We start from the raw sequence: 19,731 nt of genomic DNA, 5'->3' as shown, positions 1-19,731 counted from the left end.
AGTATTTATGGTATGACTAATATGCATTAATGAAGCACAAATGGACAACTATTTACTTGTGCTAATAACTACAGTGCTTTATTAGAGCTACGGCCTCTAGCATGAAGGATTGCCAGGCTCCTCCACTTGCCAAAATTATGTCAAAAAATGGAGCCAATGTATCAGGCATCAAGAGCTACAGCCAGTGTGTAGTAGAGTCTTAAGTCATTGTTTAACATTCAGCTTGCAAATGACCAGCATGCTCCAAAACCACTGGCTGTTTCTGAGGGCTTGCCTTTTCATTGTAGAGACTAGAATTTCAAATGTGTGCACTGGTCGTACCAGTACACCGGCCAAATCTATCTTAAAATAGCAGTAAAGCCTGAGAGCTTTGCTGGGCATTTGTGTTCTACCTTTGATTGCTCACTGTTCTTTCAAAACCAGAAATAAAAACACTGTATCTTAATGCCTCAGATTAAAATATCAATACTATCTAGCATAGAAGGCCATTAGTACCAATAATCTGGCCTTTTGTTCATGAAGGATTCCGGAAAGGTGATCAATTTAGTAAAATTCCATCCTTGAACAGCAAAGTTAAGTCAGCCATACAAGAACAAAGCCCTTGCTCTGAGCAGCACTTTCCATCCCACCTCTCCATGAAGGGAACATACCTGCAACACTAGGAATGAAAAATACATCTCAAAAAGCAGCAGGGTTTTGTAAGAACCTAGGAATAATTTTTTTAAAGAGCACTTTAGATTACATTATATTAGGAATGGAAAAAAAAGTTCTTAGTGGATGCAAAAAGAGCAGGTAAAGATGTCTTCAGTCATAGCTAGTGCTAAGTAGACCTGATATATTTATCCCTAGCTTTACTGAGTAAATGGCATCTTAACCACAGCAAGGCCAAGCCGAGTTCAGGCTCTCCATTCTTCCTTGAATCAGCAGCTTCAGTACGGTGTGGAAAGGGTGCAAGTGTAGAAATAAGATCTGTGCCATGAGGCATCACATGAACAATAAAGCCTGGAAACTGTACCCACAGTTTCTTCCTAGAAATGGGAAAATTCTCAGATTTGATCACACAAACAGCTTCATGCAGAATCACAGGATTTGGGGTGGTAGCTTGGAGGAGTTTTTTCCTCCCTTCTTTTTTACCTTAAAAAATAAATAAATAAGTTCTTATGAAATATTGTCCTTCCTTTGATCAAACATTCTCTTTAGACTATGTAAGGCAAGAAAATGTACTGGGCATAACATAAGGTCTGTATCTAGATATATTTCTTGGAAATACTTAAATAGAAGGCAACATTATAACATTGGTCTTTTTGGAGGATAGAAAAGATCTCTGAGCCAACTGGCACAGACAACAACACTAAGAATTATCTGAGCCACAGTGCTTTCTTCAAAAGTGACAGCTCCAAATACACAGCAATATTATCTTCCTCTAAAAAACAAAATAATCTTCTCCACTGGTTACTATTTACTCATATGTAGAGCACAGAACATCTGTAGGAGGAAGGTTCATTAAAAGCACACCCCCCAAACTATCACTAATGTAATTCCAGTTGGCTATAACCAGTGCAGCTTTTAAAAAAAATTGCTTCCATTCCTTTGTATTTCAGATTTCTATCTTCTTATATTTATGCAGGCATTTGAAGTGTGAAGCTGTCTTAAGACTGGTACATCAACTCTTTTCAGTTAAATTAGAGCTATTAGTAACATGAAAAAACTCATACTGGTACTTCTCCAAAATAACCAGTTGGTAAACAGCTTGTTAAATATTTACTCATTTGGAAAAGATCCAACTCATGAAAAAATATGCAGGATTTTGTTTGGTGCTCTAGTCTGCTAAACTGATTGTTACCATTGCTTCAGAATGTTGTCAAGAAGTTTTGTGAGAGAACAACTGAAAATAGTCTGTTCTTATCGACGTGGATATTTTTTCAGTATGGAAGTATCATCTTAAAAGTTGCATAGAAGTCAGAACCTAAAGAGACCCAACTGCTTTTGATTTTCACACTGTCACTGAATGATTGGGTTTGGAAGAGACCTCTGGATGTCACCTGTCCTATCCCCTGCTCAGGTGCTCAGGCAGGGCCACCTACAGCCAGTTGCTTGAGATCATGTCTGGATGGCTTTGATTGATTGCCAAGGATGGAGATTTCACTACCTCTCCTAGGTAACCTCTGACAATGCTCAGTCACTCTCACTGTGAAAGAGCATTGCCCAGTATCTAGAGGGAACCTCCTGTGTTTCACATCATGTCCACTGGCTCTGGTCACCAGGGAAAAGAGCCTAGCTTCATTCTCTTTACAACATTTTAATGTCTTTAAATTCATTCCTAAGATCCCCCTCAACTTTCTTGCAAGTATAAAAGTAGCAAACCCTAAGCTTAAACACGAATGAAAACCAGAGTTCAAGAGACTGCTTGCATGTAATGACAGGGTCAGTCTAGTGTTTAAGCATGAAATCATTAAGAGGAAGATGCAAAATTAAACTTCTTTATTTTATTTCCTCACTTGATTTGGAACATCTGTGTTGCTTCATGACCAATGGTAGTAGTAATGCAAACAGAAAACGGTATGACTGACCACTAAAGTATTTTGAGTCCTTTCTTCTTGAGAAAAAAAGTTTCTCCCATCTTTTTTCTCGATGGTTTGAAAAAGTTCATATAATTGGAAAATGTGGACTGAGCCACTTGAAATTTCTTGCATGCATTCACCTTCAAAGAAAGACTATGTTTTGCCAACCAACTTCTGTAAATTAGAATACAAAAGCAGAAGTGTAAACAGTAGGGTACATACTTGTGACTGGAAATGTAGAAAGGCAAAGTGGTACATCAAAAACAAACAAACAAACAAACCATTATGACTATTTCTTGTAAGAGGGGAAACTGTAATCAATTGTATATAAGCTTAGTGCAAGATACAAATTCCTTCCATGTTATTTTGCTTCATATAAAGTATTTTAACGATTCACCATAATGGTCGCAAATACATTTTAACTCCTCTTTAGGAGGTAAGCACCACACTTCTAGTTCAATGTTAATGAAAATAACTGGTTTCAGGACAATTTTTAAAATTGATTTAAAAGATTTCTTTCCAAGAAAAATAAAAACTAGAAATCTAGCTTCAGTTGCTTTTCAATGAAAACTAACAAGCAGCATCAACTCTATCTGTAAAAAATATTTGCAGTCTGCACTCAGGGAGACAGATTTCATAACTTCATACTGGAGGCAACATGTCTTGTAAAAACATTCACTAATGTTCGCACTGCTTTGTACTTTGTCTGCTCCAGTCCATCAACCCTCTCCACCACATACATGTAAACTGTTAAAACAAGAGTATCGTCAATAAAAGATCTGTTGACTGACACCATATTTCACAAATCTGATGACTTTCTGCATTGGCAGTAGCAACATTTCAGCTTTTCTTTATGCAATATGTAGAAGAATGATGCAATGTAATAATGCATCTGGTGTTTTCTCACTTAGCTATGCCCAAGGACTTTGAAAGCCTGCTTGCGCACTCTGGTCCTTCCATATTGTCCTCTTAGCATGAAAATCCAAAACTCCAGGACTAATTTTATGCAAGTGTCATCCTTGAATGCTTAAGCCTAATAAAAGTAAATTAAGCCACCATTTGTTTTGAATCTAGAAAATCATGTATTGGATTTGCGTGAGAAGGCTTTGACAGTGGGTGGGAGGGACAGGGGTGGCTTCTTTGAGGAAGAAAAAAAAATCTGTTCAGTTGTGTCCTGGTTCTGACCAAGACAGGATTAATGTTTGCAGTAACTGGGAGACAGCATTACTAGGATGGGAAGGTTATTCTATTCCACCTCGCCTTATTGCTGGGGTGGAAAAAGGGGGATTCTGAGGAGAAGGGGCTTCTTCCTAATAAGCAAGCCTGGCACTGGTCAGGTTCCATGAGCATTTTCCATGTGAAATCACTCTTCAAGAAACAGTTTTGTTGTTAATATTGTTGCTGTTACTGTTCCTTTTGTTATCTTATGGCTGTTCCCAGTAAATTGTTCTCATCTTAACCTGTTATCTTTGCCTTTTGTGCCTCCAATTCTCCTCTCTGGCCACCCAAGTAGTAGGGGAGGTGACCCAGTGTGGTTTGGAGAGTCTCAGTGGGAGAACTAAATCAAGGAGGACCACAACAAATAGCAGATGAAGAGAGGGGTGGGAATATGTGAGAGACACAGGTCTGCAGAAACCAGGGTCAGTAAAGGAGAGGGAGGAAGTGCTCCAGGAACTGGAGCTGAATGAAGTTACCCTGCAGCCCATGGTGCAGACCATGGTGAGTTGTGTCCCTGCACCCTGCAGAGTCCCACAGGGAAACCAGAGATTCACCTACAGCCCAGACAGAGTCCCGTGCTGGAGCATGTAGGCGCACAAATGAGGCTGTGACACTGCAATAAGCCCACGCTGGAGCAGGCTGCTGGCAGGACCTGTGCACCCATGGAGAGAAGAGTTCACACTGGAGCAGGTTATGCCTTGTGACCCCCTGCAAGGCACAGCAGCCTGTTCCAGAAGGATTGCACCCCATAGAAGGGACCTATGCTTATGTGGGAAGGACCCACACTTGAAAAGTTCATGGAGATCTGTTTCCCTGGGAAGGGCCCCACACTGGAGCAAAGGAAGGGTGTGAGTAGTCCTTCCCCTGAGGAGGAAGGATTGTCAGGGAACATGTAATGACTGTAGTATCCATGCCCCATCCTCCTGCATCACTGGAGGTGATGAGAGAGAGCAAATTTGGAGTGAAATAGAACCTGGGAAGAAGGACAGGATGGGGGGAAATGTGTTTTTAAAATTTAGCTCTATTCCTCATTACTCTGATTTGATTGGTAATAAATTAAACTTATTTCCCCCAGCAGAGTCTGTTTTGCTTGTGATGGTACTTGGTGAGTGATTTCTTCCTACCTTTATCTCATCCTTTAAGCCTTTTATTGTATTTTCTTCCCCCTACCCAGCTGAGAAGGGGAATGACCAGAACCATTTTGGCCTGGCATCTTTCTTACCACGAATGGCAAATGACATCTCCAAAGAATTGCTAAACAATTGACAACAGCCAAGCTAACAAAGATACTCAAATAGTGTCAGGCAGACAATGAGGGGCAAAACACAGGTTTCTACAGCTCTTTCCAAGCCCACTTGGAGACAAATTCTGCAACCAAATGTTTTGCATGCAGTTTTTTTTACAATAAAGGACATTTTATGCACACAAACATGGACTGCAGCACGTATACCTATACTAAGAGTAAATAACAGACTGTTAAGTTCAATATCAAAGTGGCAGAGATGACTGAGTCATATAGAAGGCACCTGGATGTCACAAGGGTGAGGATTATCGCATCCATCAAGGTAATAAACTAGAGATTTTTTCAAATCAAAATGGGATTTTTCCCCCCTCTCACTAAAAGAGAGACCCCCTCTTTTCTTACTGCCTAGCCTAAGCAAGCCACTAAAAATAAAAAAGAAGCAAGTTTCCCAAAAAAACATACTCACTAAGATGAAGCACTCTAGGAAAACTATATGGCATGGACTTTGATCAGATGACCTCCAAAGGTGTTTTCTAACTTACTGTATCATTTTATTGAAAACAAGGATCAAAAACTACCATACTAAAACCTGGAGAGCAGCCTAACTGCTGCTCCAGATGAAGGCAAAGCAATGTTGCTATTGTAGTTCTAGTATGGGCAGCAAATCACCTTCACATCCACAAACCTGACATCACTGAAAGAGGCTTTCATTACAGTAGCTAGCCTCTGATTAATTCTCTTAGGTATTTAATTCCTACTCTTGAAGTGCACAAAGCTTCTCAAGTATGATGTGCAATATTCTGCACTCTTATCTGATCAAGAGGATTATTAGCAATCCTGAAATCCACAGCTCTGTACACATAAGAGAAAGCAATTTCCATTTTCTCCCTACTTTGTGGCCAAGTGCTTGTAGTCCTTTTTATACCAAGTTACAAGTTCTTTCTCAAATAAGAATTCAGCTCACTAAAACCAAACTATATTAATTATTACTGAAGTCATACCTGCATCTTGTTCATGAGAAAACAAACAGAAGGCAGAAGGTAGAAAATAAACAGAACACTCCTGCATGCCCAAAATTTTATCTTCACAAACTGAAGAAAAAAACCATATCTTTTTTGTTATTTCTGTCACAGAAACTTGTACAATTAAAGCAAAGGGTTAAAGAACTAAATATTCCCCAAGAGTTCAAGTCACTGCACATAAATACTGTTATGACTACAGATTGCAGAAGAACGGAAACACAGTAAATCATCCCATTTTTTCTGAGAAATTCTGGGACTATGTTCTGAATTTCCAGGAACAAAAGACAAATACTGCCAATTCTCACTGCCGGATTTTTATTGAAGAGTTCAAGAATTTGGAAAGGACTCCTGAAAGCCAGTATTGATTTTTTTTTTTTTTTTTTTTTTTTTTTAAACAGAGCTAGGGGTTGTTTCTAGGAGAGTGCGCTCGAGTGTGACAGGTTTATGTGCTAACTCCTGAGAAAGTTAAAAGAAAAAGAAGAAAAACGCTCTTAAACAAGACCTGAAAGGTTCTGAAAGCAGTAAACCTTGCAAACAAAGAGCCTAGTAAGAAAGTCAGATGTCTACATCTTGCCCATCTCTCCAAAAACATTAAAAAAAATTAGGAAAGGTGGATTGGCAGCAAGACATTCTAAAGGATATTCTGTAGGGCATACTCACTTATCCAAGTTCTCATTTTTCTTGCCTTGAACATAATCCCAACCTCCAATGTGTCAATTTATTCTAATACTGAATTTCCAGCACTAAGGTCCTGACCTTGGGATCTGTGGAACTGTGCCCTTGATAGCTTTTCATTACATTAAGTAAGAAAATGTGCTGAAAAAATAGAATATTTCTTTACACTCTAATCTAGAGCATATTTAGTTTAACCTTCTTTCAGCCCTTAACCAACAAAATGCTTTCACTGCAGCCAAATTTGAAAGACAAGTTGATGAAAGCTCCTAAGTCAGATTTAGTAGGGGTGGAAAAACAGATGTTCAGGGTTTTTTTAATGCAAACTTCAGCTCTGACAGAAGGCACAGTAGTTGTGAATGGGCTTCCATAGCTAGTCCTCAAACTGGTTATAAGCACTTAGGGAAGTTAATACACAGTAAGCTTTGACCAAAAATAACTGAGTCACTTTCCCACCATCTTAAGTCACCCCATGTTGCTCTGACACTTCCAGTCTGCTGGCTGCCCCAGATTAAAGCAGATTATCTACCACATTTGTCAGAGAAAGGGAAGTGCCAATGAAAATCCACATTTTTACTTCCTATGGAACCACTAAAGACACTGTTTTCACAGGAGAGATTGACAGTCACTTAAAAAATTTGCAGCTCAAAAATGACTGCCTAGAATGTCAAGTTTCTCTTACACAGCTCTCCTTTCCCTCAGCTTCACATCATGACTCAGATGATGCTCTAAATGAATTGGAAGCATAATTTCACAGTGCATCAAAATTATGAAGTCCAGGCACATCTATTCACATATTCTTTTAAACTCATAGATCCAAGTATAGTAACAGATTTTCAGGACATCCAATTTCTCAAAGTCCAGTCTATTTTTATAGCTGCAAAAGAAGCTATAAAAGAACTGTTATGTTTTTCCTGTTATTGGGAAAAGCATTCAGGTACATTCAGCTGACAACTCAGCATATGCTAACATTACACATTTAACTAATTAGAGGTTTCCTGTTGGAGAAAAAATTGTAAGTTGACATATTACACAACATGTATGAATCCTAATCCTAAAGAGATTTTTTGGAAATTTTGTTTTTATCTGTTTTTTTTCTTTTTTTCCAAATGAGTAGCAGGACTGTAGTAATCACTACTAGCAATGTTTCTCTTGGGACAAAAGGAAAAGGTTTTAATGTCACATGACACTGTTTAATTATTTGTGTATCTGCAGGGTCCAAAATCATAACTAAAGCCTCAGGATAGTAATCATATTATGAAAACAGAAGATAAAAAGTGCAAAGAAAAGATCATATCCAAACTAGCAATTTACATTTTCATAAAAAATACAAAGTAAGCATTCTGCCAACTAAAACTGCCCAGGGAAAAAAGAAAACTTTCACATGCATTTTTATTGAGTATCTTTGAATTTAACTGATGGTTTTTTAAAATATACTCTTGTAATATGCCATATTGGCTGCTTAGATACAGCACAATGACTCAAAAAATATAGGAACTAACCAAACGTAAAAAATCTCTGCCTTTGTTCCTACAAATACAACATTCTGCAAACTGATACGTTTTGGTGCAAGACATTTCATTGGTATCGTAGCTTGCCACCTTTTCTTTGGAAACAAGTGCCTTTTCCCAAATAGGAAATGGCTATTTTAAAGACAAATATCAAATCCGTATATATTAATGACCCAGTTTTTTTCAGCAGCAGAACTTGAATACAGGATGGTAACAGAGGCTGTTTCCTAAATGTTAGCAAAACCCAGAGAATTGCCAAACAGCTATTAGCAGTTTGATGAAAAGTTTGAATGCACAATCAATCACCACCACACAGCAATATGATGCTACAAGCTGACACAAACATGCAATTTCACAACTTACTATCCGATAAGGAAGACGTAAAAAGGAGTCTGGGCAGCCAGCTAAAGCCATTTGTTCCTTCAAATTTTCTTCAAATTACATCTACTGCTTCCCAGCACCTGCAGAGTACAAACAAACTGTCAGAAACCATACTGAAGACATTTCATCAACTTGTTATTCAAAACAGTTGGAGGAGAAAGACCAAGATGATCAAGATGAGGTGATGAGGATTTGCACCAATGTGAAGTAGAAAATGTGCACATTTGCTGCCTGTAGCCTAGCAAACACATTCAATTTGATATTTAATTTAAAAGTACAACATAACTAATTCCCAGGCTTTGTGGCTCCTGCTTTATTTCCACTCTTTAGGCAAAAATGAAGGCCTCCCTTCACAGGGAACCTAGCCATTTGAAAATTGGCTCTCACTACCTGAGGCTATGTTTTCAACTGTGGAAAGAAAACACTGAAATCTCTGAGTTAATTAAGATGACAGTCACTTAACACAGAATCATTTAAGCTGTAAAAAAGTGGCAAGATCACCAAGATCATTATGCAGCACCAGCCTTCAATGCCTGGCTACACAACTTCTAACCTTCATCCCTTCCGGCCTGCCTTTTCCCCCATGGTTTCATTCTCACACAATATATCAAACAGAGTGTTACAAATTCATTCAAGTCTTGCACTTGCTCTTCTGAGTGAATATTAGCAGTAACTTTGCAAAGTTAAGTTGTGTTTTTTTTAAAACATCACTTTGTGCCCAAATAGAGCCTGAAAATGAATCTGAAAACATTTAGAGGTACATATGGCTAAAGAACTAAAGGCAGGACAATGTCAAGAAAGTTATTATAACTGTCTCATAACAAAGGAAACAAAAATAAACCTAAATAAATAAATAAAGCACTATTTGCTGCTCCGGTATTTCTTCCTACCAGTGTGGACACATCTCTGCAGTGTAAGACAAGCAATGCCACCTCCAAGTATATGAAAAAGGCATGACTGGGGAAGAGAAAGCAGGCTGCACAGCACAGTCAGAGCTTTTACTTCTACCACAAGCAAGCTCCCTTCTGGTTTGCTGTTAATTATCAATTATGTGTTCAAAACAAAAGACCAAGTTTTAAACAGGCTACCCACTGCTCTCTGGTAGGCACGAACTGTCACCAAACCAAAGCTGCCAGCAAAATTTATGTGACAGTTAAGTGAGGGACAAGGGTAGAAAAACATCTTGGACAAGCTGTTCCCAGACAACTTCGCAGCTATGGCCCATAAGCCATGCACTCATCAAGGAAGCTTTACTTTACCTAGTTCCAGGATGAGTTTGGCTGAAGTATGGTAGCCTCCTCCTCTGTCAATAAGGTAGGCAAACTCCCAGGCTTCTGCAGTGATCGGTTCATACAGCCAATTACCCCAGGAGGAAACTCGTTTTGGCAATAGCAAGTCTGAAAATCCATTTAACCAAATATGCACAAATCTGGTTGTTTATTCTAGGTACATAAATACTATAGGAAAAAAAAATTAAACCCAAACTCTTACAGGATTCAAAGGCGGGGGGGAAGCAACATCAAGCATCTAACTCTGTAGGCAGTTTACTCAACTTGCACTATTGCTAGCTAGTCTTTAAATATATAAACAGTGGTCTACAGCCTTCTAACTACTTCTCCACACCTGAAAGTGTGCAGTCAGTTTTAAAGATTGATTTGAAGATTTCACTTTAATCACACAGTTTGTTCCAGGTGAATTAAGCACAGATTTAAGAAAAGCTCTTAAAAATCTTTTCATTTAGGAGAATAACATTTTCTTGTCTTTCTTGTAAGCACATCTACAGAGAAATTAAGCAAGCCACTGAAATAGCTGCTATGAAGCTGGGAAAATACACCAAGAATAAAGAGAACTGTATTATTAGCCTCTAAGCCCACCAAGACTAAAGAAAGTTTACATAAAGGGATAAGAGAAAATAATTGAGCTTTATACTGCAAAAGTTTTACATTTATTATCACTACAGTATTTAGACGTCAGGAAAAGGCACAACTGCTGCAAATTTAATGATAGGTAATTTAGGACTGAATATCATAATACTGGTCTTTTGACGTTTCAGCAAAAGGCTCCAATTCACTTATAGCAAGATAGATTAAATATGTTCCTAAACAATACCAGACCAATTTGTCTACTCTAGGGTGTGCTGCAGTTTATGCCACAGCCCTATTACACCAGTAGATGATCATAAATTACCTCAAACAATAGTTGGAGTCAAGACTGCATAATTTATCAAGAACTATTTGCTTCACTACTACATTCTTGAGCATTCATTTGTTAACACTGCAGAAACAGAGGAAAGTAATAATCTTTAGATGGTATCATTCCTGCTCAGTCACACACTAAGACTGATTTAAGAGCTCATCTCTTTTATCTGTCTAAAAACAGTTTATCAACCTAGTCCTACCCCAGGAATACAAAAAGCCTTTGCTCACCTTTAAGACTTAAGGTCCTTTGTACCACATCAACAAGTAATAAATTTCATAGGGACAGAACTCTACACCAATTCACATGGTCAGTAGATAAATATAAGAACTTAGAAACAGATCAATTTTTCCTGTGCTGTTGTCTTTAAGCATGATATTTAGTGTGTCACTTTTCATCAAAGACTGTAGCTACACACAGTTCTTTCCATGCAATTTACACAGCACAAATTGCAAAGAAGTATTCAAGTGCCAAGTTACTTTACCTTTTCTTAAAATGCCTTAGATGGGGGAGAGAAATTCCAAAGGACTGTAAATAGGAAATAAACTATGTAGTTGATCACCGTTACAAGACTCAGAACATTCAGTGGTGAGAACAACTGTCATGCAGCATCAAGCATGACAGCCTGTGCACATTCAGAACCAAGCGATTTCCTGTGCTTTTATTGGCTACAGAGCTCTGCCCTGGACAGAGGCTCTGAAATAACAACAGTCGTGATAAACTACATTTCAAAAGTCTAATTTTGAAAAGACTCATTTCTGGCATGACGTTTTCCAGAATAAAGAATGGACTATTGTGAAGCATAGCTTTGATGTCTCAGCCTCTCAAAAGCATTAAACAAACTCACACAATCTAAAAGATTTATATTAATCCTGTATGGAAAACACTGTATGTATGCACCCTGGAGATTGTCACTGCTCTGAATGGATTGTTTAAGTCACAATCAAATTACTCAGATAACCAGCAGATTATGTTATCTATTAACTGCAAATTAAGCCCATCACCAGGTATGTTTTTCTGATTTATCACTTATCTGCACATTCCCAGCAGAGGAAATGGTATTTCGCCCAGTGCTCTGGAAGCAGACACAGCCTACGCACCTACAGATACTGTGGTGGGAAAATGGCAGGGGTATGGTCACTCTGCCAATTCAGGAAGTTTTCCAGGTTCTACATGTGCCATCTGTCAAAGTCTTTAAATTCAAGAGAAAAATAATTTTAAAAACGCAATTGCTTGCAGATTAGTTAGGAACAGGAGGAGGAGGAGGAAAAAAAAGAAAAGGATTTTAACCTGGCAGAGTTGCAAGACAAGCTCCAGAGCTCTTGAAAACTGGATTTATGCTCTTTTAGGAAAGGTAACTTAACAAATTTATTGAATTTTATACACTTTCAAGTATTTCATCATTTTTCTTCTATAATGTTCTGCTTTCTATAGCTGAACTATTGTGAAAGAGGGAAGGGGAAAAACCTTCAACATAGCCTTAATTTTGACCTGAAGACCTTTATCTAAGACCTCAGGTTTTACACAGAAGTTAAAAACCTTCCCCCCCACCCCTCTTTAATGTGTATTTTTTATTCTCTCAGACACTAAGTATCACTATTCCATTTCTCCCCACAATACTGAATGAGGTTTAGCAGACCAAACTTGGATTTTCCTAAGAAACTGGAACAAGATTTTAAACCTGAATCAATACAATATTCTCCCCTAACTTACCTTCAGGACTGCCTGAGTTAAGTCTACCAGACTTAAAATTTAGCATCTTGAAGACCCAGGGAGAAAAAGATTCTCTCTTCTTCGTCTACACAAGGAACAATCTCCAAGACTTCAACTGGCTGTTCTCCTGGCTGTAGGCTTCCCACTACTTCATATCATCTAGGAAAGTGTTCTGGTTTTTTTCTGCACACGTGTGTGTACATATATACATTCACATATATATACACACACAGGAGTGTTTATCTGTATCGGAGAAACAGGTTAACAAGATGAGGTCAGGAGTCATTCGGATACAGGGAGCAACCCTCTGCAACACAGGCCTGAGTACCCATACTCTGACACTTTCTTACCAGTCTACTCCCATTGCCATAGTTACAATGGAAATAAAGTTGGATACAAGCAGCATGAGGCATGCCAGCAAATTTTCCATAGTTGAAAGACCTGACAGCTAGCAATGTCCCCAGCTGCACTGAAACTGCAGGACCCAGATGTGCTTTTGCATGCAAGATCCAGACAATTTCTCACAAAAATGAAGCCTAAATGACTATGTGGGCTGAAAAGAAAGTGCCATCAGATTTCTGAGCTGGCTGGACCAAGGAGACTAAAACACTCTCAGGCAGCACGCAAGTTTGCAATCAGATTTCATCATTGCTTCAGCAATCAGTATATGTAAGGATTTCTAAAGCATCTTCCCCTCTTTTAATGATAGCTTCAGGTGGAGATGGTGGCAATTTACAACACTGAGAAGGCCCCTCACCCTCCCTAAGGGATCACCTGGTCAGCAGGACTGGATTCATCACCTCAAACATTTTACTGATCACTTTCTCAACTTACTCAGTCCAAACGCTTCTCTCCCCAGCTCTGAATGTCCCTCCTCACACTCAAAGTCTCCAGTCTGCTCAAGCTGAAAAATAATACTTGGCTAGTTTTCCCGTCAAACAAGGTTTTTTTCCTCCAAAACACGTCCCCGGAATGGAATCACTCTCCAACCACAAAAGATTTAATTACATGATTGTCAACACCCTGATGGCCTACTGAGATTAGCAGCAGGTAATATTTAAGAATACCTACAGATTTCCTAATTTCTGCCCATTTCCCCTGCAGGAAGTTGTTACACATATATACCCAAAAGGCATTTGCAAGTCTATGATATGGAGCAACTGCCTAACTAGAGGAATACTTCGAACATCTTTGAAAACAAAGCATTGTTCTAGCTAAAATTTCAAGCAAGTGTTGTGCACTAAAACGAAAAGCACTGTTCAAAATATAAATCATCAATCAAAAGCACTTCAGTTATGTCCAAACACTCCCACGAAACCATACTAAAAAATCTGGTCTTATAAAAAGAGGGAATATAATTCTCTTTTGCCATTCTTAATTGCAAAGCTGTTAGTCTAAATATTACACCTTGTAAAGGAAGCCATTTGCCATTGTGCTTTTGCCAGAAAGTGAAGAATCTTGGCAACAGCAATTCAGGCTTTCGAAAGCCAAAACAGATACATACTTCAGAAGAAGCACAGAAGAGCTGATGCCATCCCACTTTGAGCCTTGCCAAATAAAATTAAATATATACAGTTCAGCATTTTTTGGTTTCCTGAATCTGCCTACAATTTTGAAAGGTCTCAAGACTCATAAACTGTGAATTCATGTTCACCACCTGACAGAACACCTTCACTGACAGCAAAGATAAGGTCCTGAGGAAAAAAAAAAGTATTTAGCCCAACAACACTGGACAACACCACCAAAAAAAACCAAACAAAAAACCCCAACAAAACAAAACAAACAAACTAAAAAAACAACAAACAAATTCTAAACCTATAATGAATTTTGGAAATATTTACAAAGCTCTGCAGTTTCACTGTCTACCTTGATCACTGAAAATCCTCTTCTGTCTCCTAATAGCTTCAAATCCATAGCTTTGAAGCAGGAACTTTGGCAACTATGCAGAAACTTGTACCAAAGTCTAAATGAAATGTTAATTAGACAGAAACTGAAATAAAAAAAACATGCAGCATATAGCAGACAACCCCACCAGCAAGCCATATGCAGAGGTAGGGAAGATGCAAGGATGCATGACTGGGATATGAGATGTACACAAGTGAGGCAGCCCAAGGTAAACTTCATCTGGCAATAGCATGACTAGTGGTCTTCAATTTTTGCATATACAGTTTCTCACTTTGCCTCTCCATTCTCTGTGTCTTGCCACTGTCTTGCCTCCCCTCCCCACCCCAATCTAGTCATATTTCCCATCCAATTTTTTTCTTTACTTTTGGGAAGCAGTCTAAATAATTATTTCCTTATGTTACTTTAAGATTTTATTATCCAACCTGAAGACTTAGAGTGAAGTTATACAACAGTCAAGATGATTTAATAGCTTGTTACTGCCAAGAACAGGACAGACATCCCACTCTCTTCATCAGCCCTTGCTCTGTTTTCTTCCACTTCCTTCCAGCAGCTCCACGGCACTCCCTCCTTCTCCCCCTTCTGTGTCATGTATGGTCCTTAATGAGTTCAGCTTGTGTTAATTAGTTTATTTTGCTGGGTTAGTGTTTTGCTAAGGAAGCATATACAATAAACTTAGATCTGACAGGCAGTTCAGCTGGCACAATGTGAATGGCAGGAGACCATGAGCAAGAAGGTAAGGGAACAGGATCACCCCCTCCCCAGTGGCAGCAAACTATTACATTGGCCAAGGCAACCTGTGAACTTTCATTTTCTTTGTTTACTGCCATTAGGAGCTGGCAAAACTTTCCCTACTGCACATCCATGAGAATTAACGCTTTCCAGGTATCTCACAGAAGCCAAACATTCAGACAGATCTCCAAATAAAATATGAAGTTTTTCTCATAGGCACTTACTTTCACTTTCTAGTACTAACTCAACTAAAGTCTGCTTTTGTTGCATACTTACTAAAACACTGCTTTTTACATTCAACACACTACTGAGCCTTTATGCTTCCAGCAGGTAACTAGTGTGAATGGTCCCTCTGCTCTGTGGCAGGATTCAAAAGCCAAGGGCTCTAGACCTCCCAGCCCAGAGACTAAACTACACACAAGGTATTTTTATAAACAATTAAAGTTCATCAGCCTCTGAACAGTGTTGTTTCTTAGTTTTTTTTTTTTAAGAAAGTCTGATCATTACAGATTCTGTTTCAAACCATGGCTTAATCTACATGCCTATCCATAAACATCCATTGGAAAGATCTACCAGACTCAACTTGCCTTTAATAAGGTGACAAAATGGTAGCATGCACTCCTCAGCTGTTACTTTTACAGCTTCCTGACAAAAGTTAGGAGGCTGTAAAAGTAACAGCTGAAGAGTGCAGAGTGAAGAGTTGAAATATATATACAAAGGTTTGATAGAAAGTGAACTTTAAATTCATAGAGTAGCAATCTGTATGAAGGATGCCCTGCTCCCAGCTTCTGTTCCCTTATCGCTCTACAGCACTCCATTTTGGAGGAGAATCTTTCAAAGCATGCAGAAACCTTTTTTCCCTTCCTGGCTGATGCAAAAGACAAAGATATAAAAAAAAAGAGAGAAACCAAGAACAAAAGGTAAATCTCCCATCACATGACCTACTGATAATTTTTTTCAAGCATTCTAAGCTCGTTTCATCTAAATGATGCATTCATCAATCATCACAATTATTCATAGCCTATTTCTCTTTACTTGTATCTTTATGCAGGGGGCTCCATAGCTTCTCAAAAAGCTTGCTAGGTTTTTGCTACACCATACTGGCTACAGAGGGCTGACAATAAGGCTGACTTCAAAACTAACATTCACAGTTGTGCACAGAAAGCAACAGGCAGATATCTATGAATATCATTCACATCCTTCCTTAGGGTCTCTCCTGCGTTTTCCCGTGGGTTAAAATACTTTTCCTGGATTTAAAATTTCATTATTGTGGACCAATGATACCAGACATTAGAGTTTTTACTTTAACAATTTACAGTGCTTAATGCTGATAATTAACAGTAATTGTATGTGTATCACTTGCTGTTCTCTTGGTACAAGATTTTTTGGGAAGAGTTATTAACTAGGATTATCAGAAGCTTTTATATAGACATCAGGCTTTGTGTTTTTGAAGAAAAACAATTGAAAGAGGCTTTTACAGTTATCTGTGATTTACGTTCATGAATAAGCATTGGTTAATTTACATAGTCTCATCCCATACAAATGGTTGAAGCTAGAAGGCAAGTCTAAACATTTCAATTCAAACTGCGAACTACTCACAGAGATGGTATCTTTTTGAGATACCATAAAACGTCCACTTAAGTGAGAAGGTTACTCTCAGTATACCTCACTTGTATGGTTAAAACATCAAAAGAAAGACTTCCTGCTTAGCCTCTGAAGAACAAAAATTAAAAAAATAATAAAAAAAATATATTTTGTGAGTAGAGATGCATTCCCCAGAATCAACAGTACCTTAATTCACCCTCCAAGTAGTTTTGTGGTAACTATTCCCAAACATTATTTATTCCAAAGAATTCAACTGTTGAAACAATTCTGACAAAGACACCAGAGAAAGTAACAGTAGCAAGTAGCAAAAGTAAACAAGCAAACCACTTCTACCTCCCATGCACAGCGTGTAAAGGGCAACCACAGAACGGCTTGTAAGGGATAATTCAACAGAGCCAGGAAAGGTCTGGACTACATCAACCCCAAGCAAGCAGGAAACAACCAACCCTGCTTCTAGTTGCAAAGAACGTAAGGAGGCAACTCCAATAAATACTGTGCTGCTCTTAAGATGAACAGAAAATCCTGTCTGTTCAAGAGGGCTATAATAAAGAAGTGCAAGAAATGTAAGGGTAACACAGGGAAATTAAAGGAATACGTACATCCTTGATTGACTGGAATATAAAAAACTGTACCCAGTTTGGAGACTGCACTCATTCATTCCCATGCAATGAAGCACCAGAAGACTCAGAGTTCACTCAACTGCAAAAAAAACTGCTTGTGGTTTAAGATGCTGATGTCACAGATAGCCCATGTGTACCTTAATGCTGCCTCACTAACAAATCACAGAAATCTCTTCTTAGAGCAAAGAGACCATTTTGTAATCCCAAATGCATTTGCTGGCATTATGCAACACACAAGCTTCAAATCCATGGGTGGCTTATGGTTAGCAGCAGGCAATCAGTGCTGACTTTCAGAACACAACTAAAATGTTACTGGTACTCTATTCTTGAATACAGGCTGAGAATTTCTATAAATAAATAAATAAATAAAAGATATCAGCAATGCAAAAGTCTTTCTTACCCTCTTATGTTTTTTAGCCCTTGAAAAACAATTTCAAGCTGACATCTCAAAAATGAGTATGCTGACCTACTTGCAATTATAATACCACCCTGGGACAAATAGGGCACAGCTTTTTCAAATAAGTGTAAACAAAACAGAAAATAAACCTACAGAATAGGTTAATATTTTGTACAAGAGCTAATGTTTAACAAAAAGCTGAAATCCGGCCAATTGATCACATGTTTCATGTGCACTAGCGAACATTTATTGCTATTAACTTGTACCTGCAGAGAGGAAGAAAGAGGATATTCTTCCTTTGATTCTGAAGGTCACAAGGTGACCAAAATCCCATCTTAATGAAGACTATGGTGACGTTGCAAGTGTCACAGCTTCCACCAACCTTTTCAAAATGCAATGTTGGAAAGCACAGGGAAGAAAACTGAAGTAATACCACCCAGGCTTCATAGACTATGTCAACTCAATTAGAATGGTATTTTGGCAGTACTGAAAGATTACATATTGAAGGCTGGGTAGCAGGCCAAATAACTTGACTAGAATATTTCGCCAAGCCACCTACATTAAAAGCTACTTCCCTGTACTTTCAGTATGCCATAAAGGAAATCTGTTGTTTCAGGCCTTTCGAGGCTGTTTAACAGAGGTATGAAATATTGACTATTCCCAGCACTGAAGATTTACTAGACATGCATTAAACAAGGAACATCCCTCGTTAACCTTCAGACTCCAGAGCTGCCAAAGGGGAACATTTGTTCTCCAAGAATGTAGGCTCCAGATGTAGCCAAAGTGCCTTCCCTATGTACCAATGTACTTTAACCCACAAAACACCTGTACTCCAAGCCTGGAACCCAGACACAGGTCCATCTGCATTCTCCCACCTCCAAGGTTGTCCAACTGGTACTGGCAGCAGTGGAAAGGAGGGAGAAGACACCATGTAGGTGTTCCCACACACAACGTTGTTTTATGGGCCTGTAGTACATTGCACACAGAAGCAAATCAACATCCAGACTGCACACAGAGCTGACCACAGCACTATTACAGGATATGAAGGCAGTCACATACCCTAGGTGGAGGTGGTTGTATGTGTACAGGGGAAATGTACATGCCTGCACTACCACCTCAGCCAGGGAGGAGAAACGGGCTCTCCTTATGTGCAGTCCATCTCATTCCATAGCAGCTATCTGGATGTCAGAGAAAACTGGGGCTTACATAAGATCAGCTCAAGAAGCCACTTACAACCTACACAATTCAATGAAGCACACCACTGGAGCACCTGGTTCTTTCCATTGACAACAGGAATTAAGAAAACTAGTTCAGATGCAGCCATCCATGATCTGGAGGCAAAAAAAACAGCCAAAGGAATTGCCCCCCAGTGTACAGCACTGAAACTTCAAACTCTCAGCACCTCTGGACGAGACTGACAATTATGCCATGCCAGTCATGCACTATCCCCCCAGACTTTCAGCCTCTGTACTGCAGAAGGCAATCGTGACAAAGCTGCAGTTTCTCCCAGCAACTTTTAGGGTTTAATTTCACTCAGTGTGTATGTATAACACATACACTATACACATATACTACACACATGCACTTACATGTGCCTGTGAACTCTATGAACACTGGATGAAGAGATTCTTTAGCAGCAGCACAGAATGCAAGATGCCATGGCAGAACTCAGTCGACCTCATGAAAAATAAAATCTCGATTCTCTTCCTTGAGTTTCTTTTGCTGTTTGATGCAGAGATTTTGTTCACACTTAGTTCTTCCAAAAAGTTCTCCCTCTCCAAAAATGCACCACAGTATAATAAAACAAAACATTTATCAAAGGAGCAGATGAGTTCTCTTGCAAAAGCCTCTGTGAATATCAGAAATTTGAATTTCTAATTGCTGTTGTTAATTGATAAAATAATAATTCTAAAATTTTTTTGCTACTTTGTATTTTGATCTATAAAAGCACTCACTCA

At 38.7% G+C, this 19,731-nt stretch overlaps 1 protein-coding gene across 7 annotated transcripts in view; it reads right to left on the bottom strand.

The window, feature by feature from the left end:
* The window catches only part of GRB10 (growth factor receptor bound protein 10), a 149,488-nt gene that overhangs the window by 104,498 nt on the left and 25,259 nt on the right, over positions 1-19,731 (bottom strand). For 6 of the 7 annotated variants that reach the window (XR_015772465.1, XR_015772462.1, XR_015772459.1 and 3 more), the window contains one exon: positions 8,591-8,688. The exons of the other annotated variant lie outside the window; for it this stretch is intronic. Coding sequence is in view for 2 of the 6 variants with exons in the window: in XM_005527831.3 (XP_005527888.1) it covers positions 8,591-8,641 (51 nt within the window). In the remaining 4 variants the exon portion in view is untranslated. The remainder of the gene's footprint in view (positions 1-8,590; positions 8,689-19,731) is intronic. 7 annotated transcript variants of the gene reach the window in all.

The sequence above is a fragment of the Pseudopodoces humilis genome, chromosome 1 (genome assembly GCF_049639895.1).
Source record: "Pseudopodoces humilis isolate 2021_Gansu_Grassland_sample_001 chromosome 1, ASM4963989v1, whole genome shotgun sequence".
NCBI lineage: Eukaryota > Metazoa > Chordata > Aves > Passeriformes > Paridae > Pseudopodoces > Pseudopodoces humilis.
This window is presented reverse-complemented; position numbering and strand designations above follow the sequence as displayed.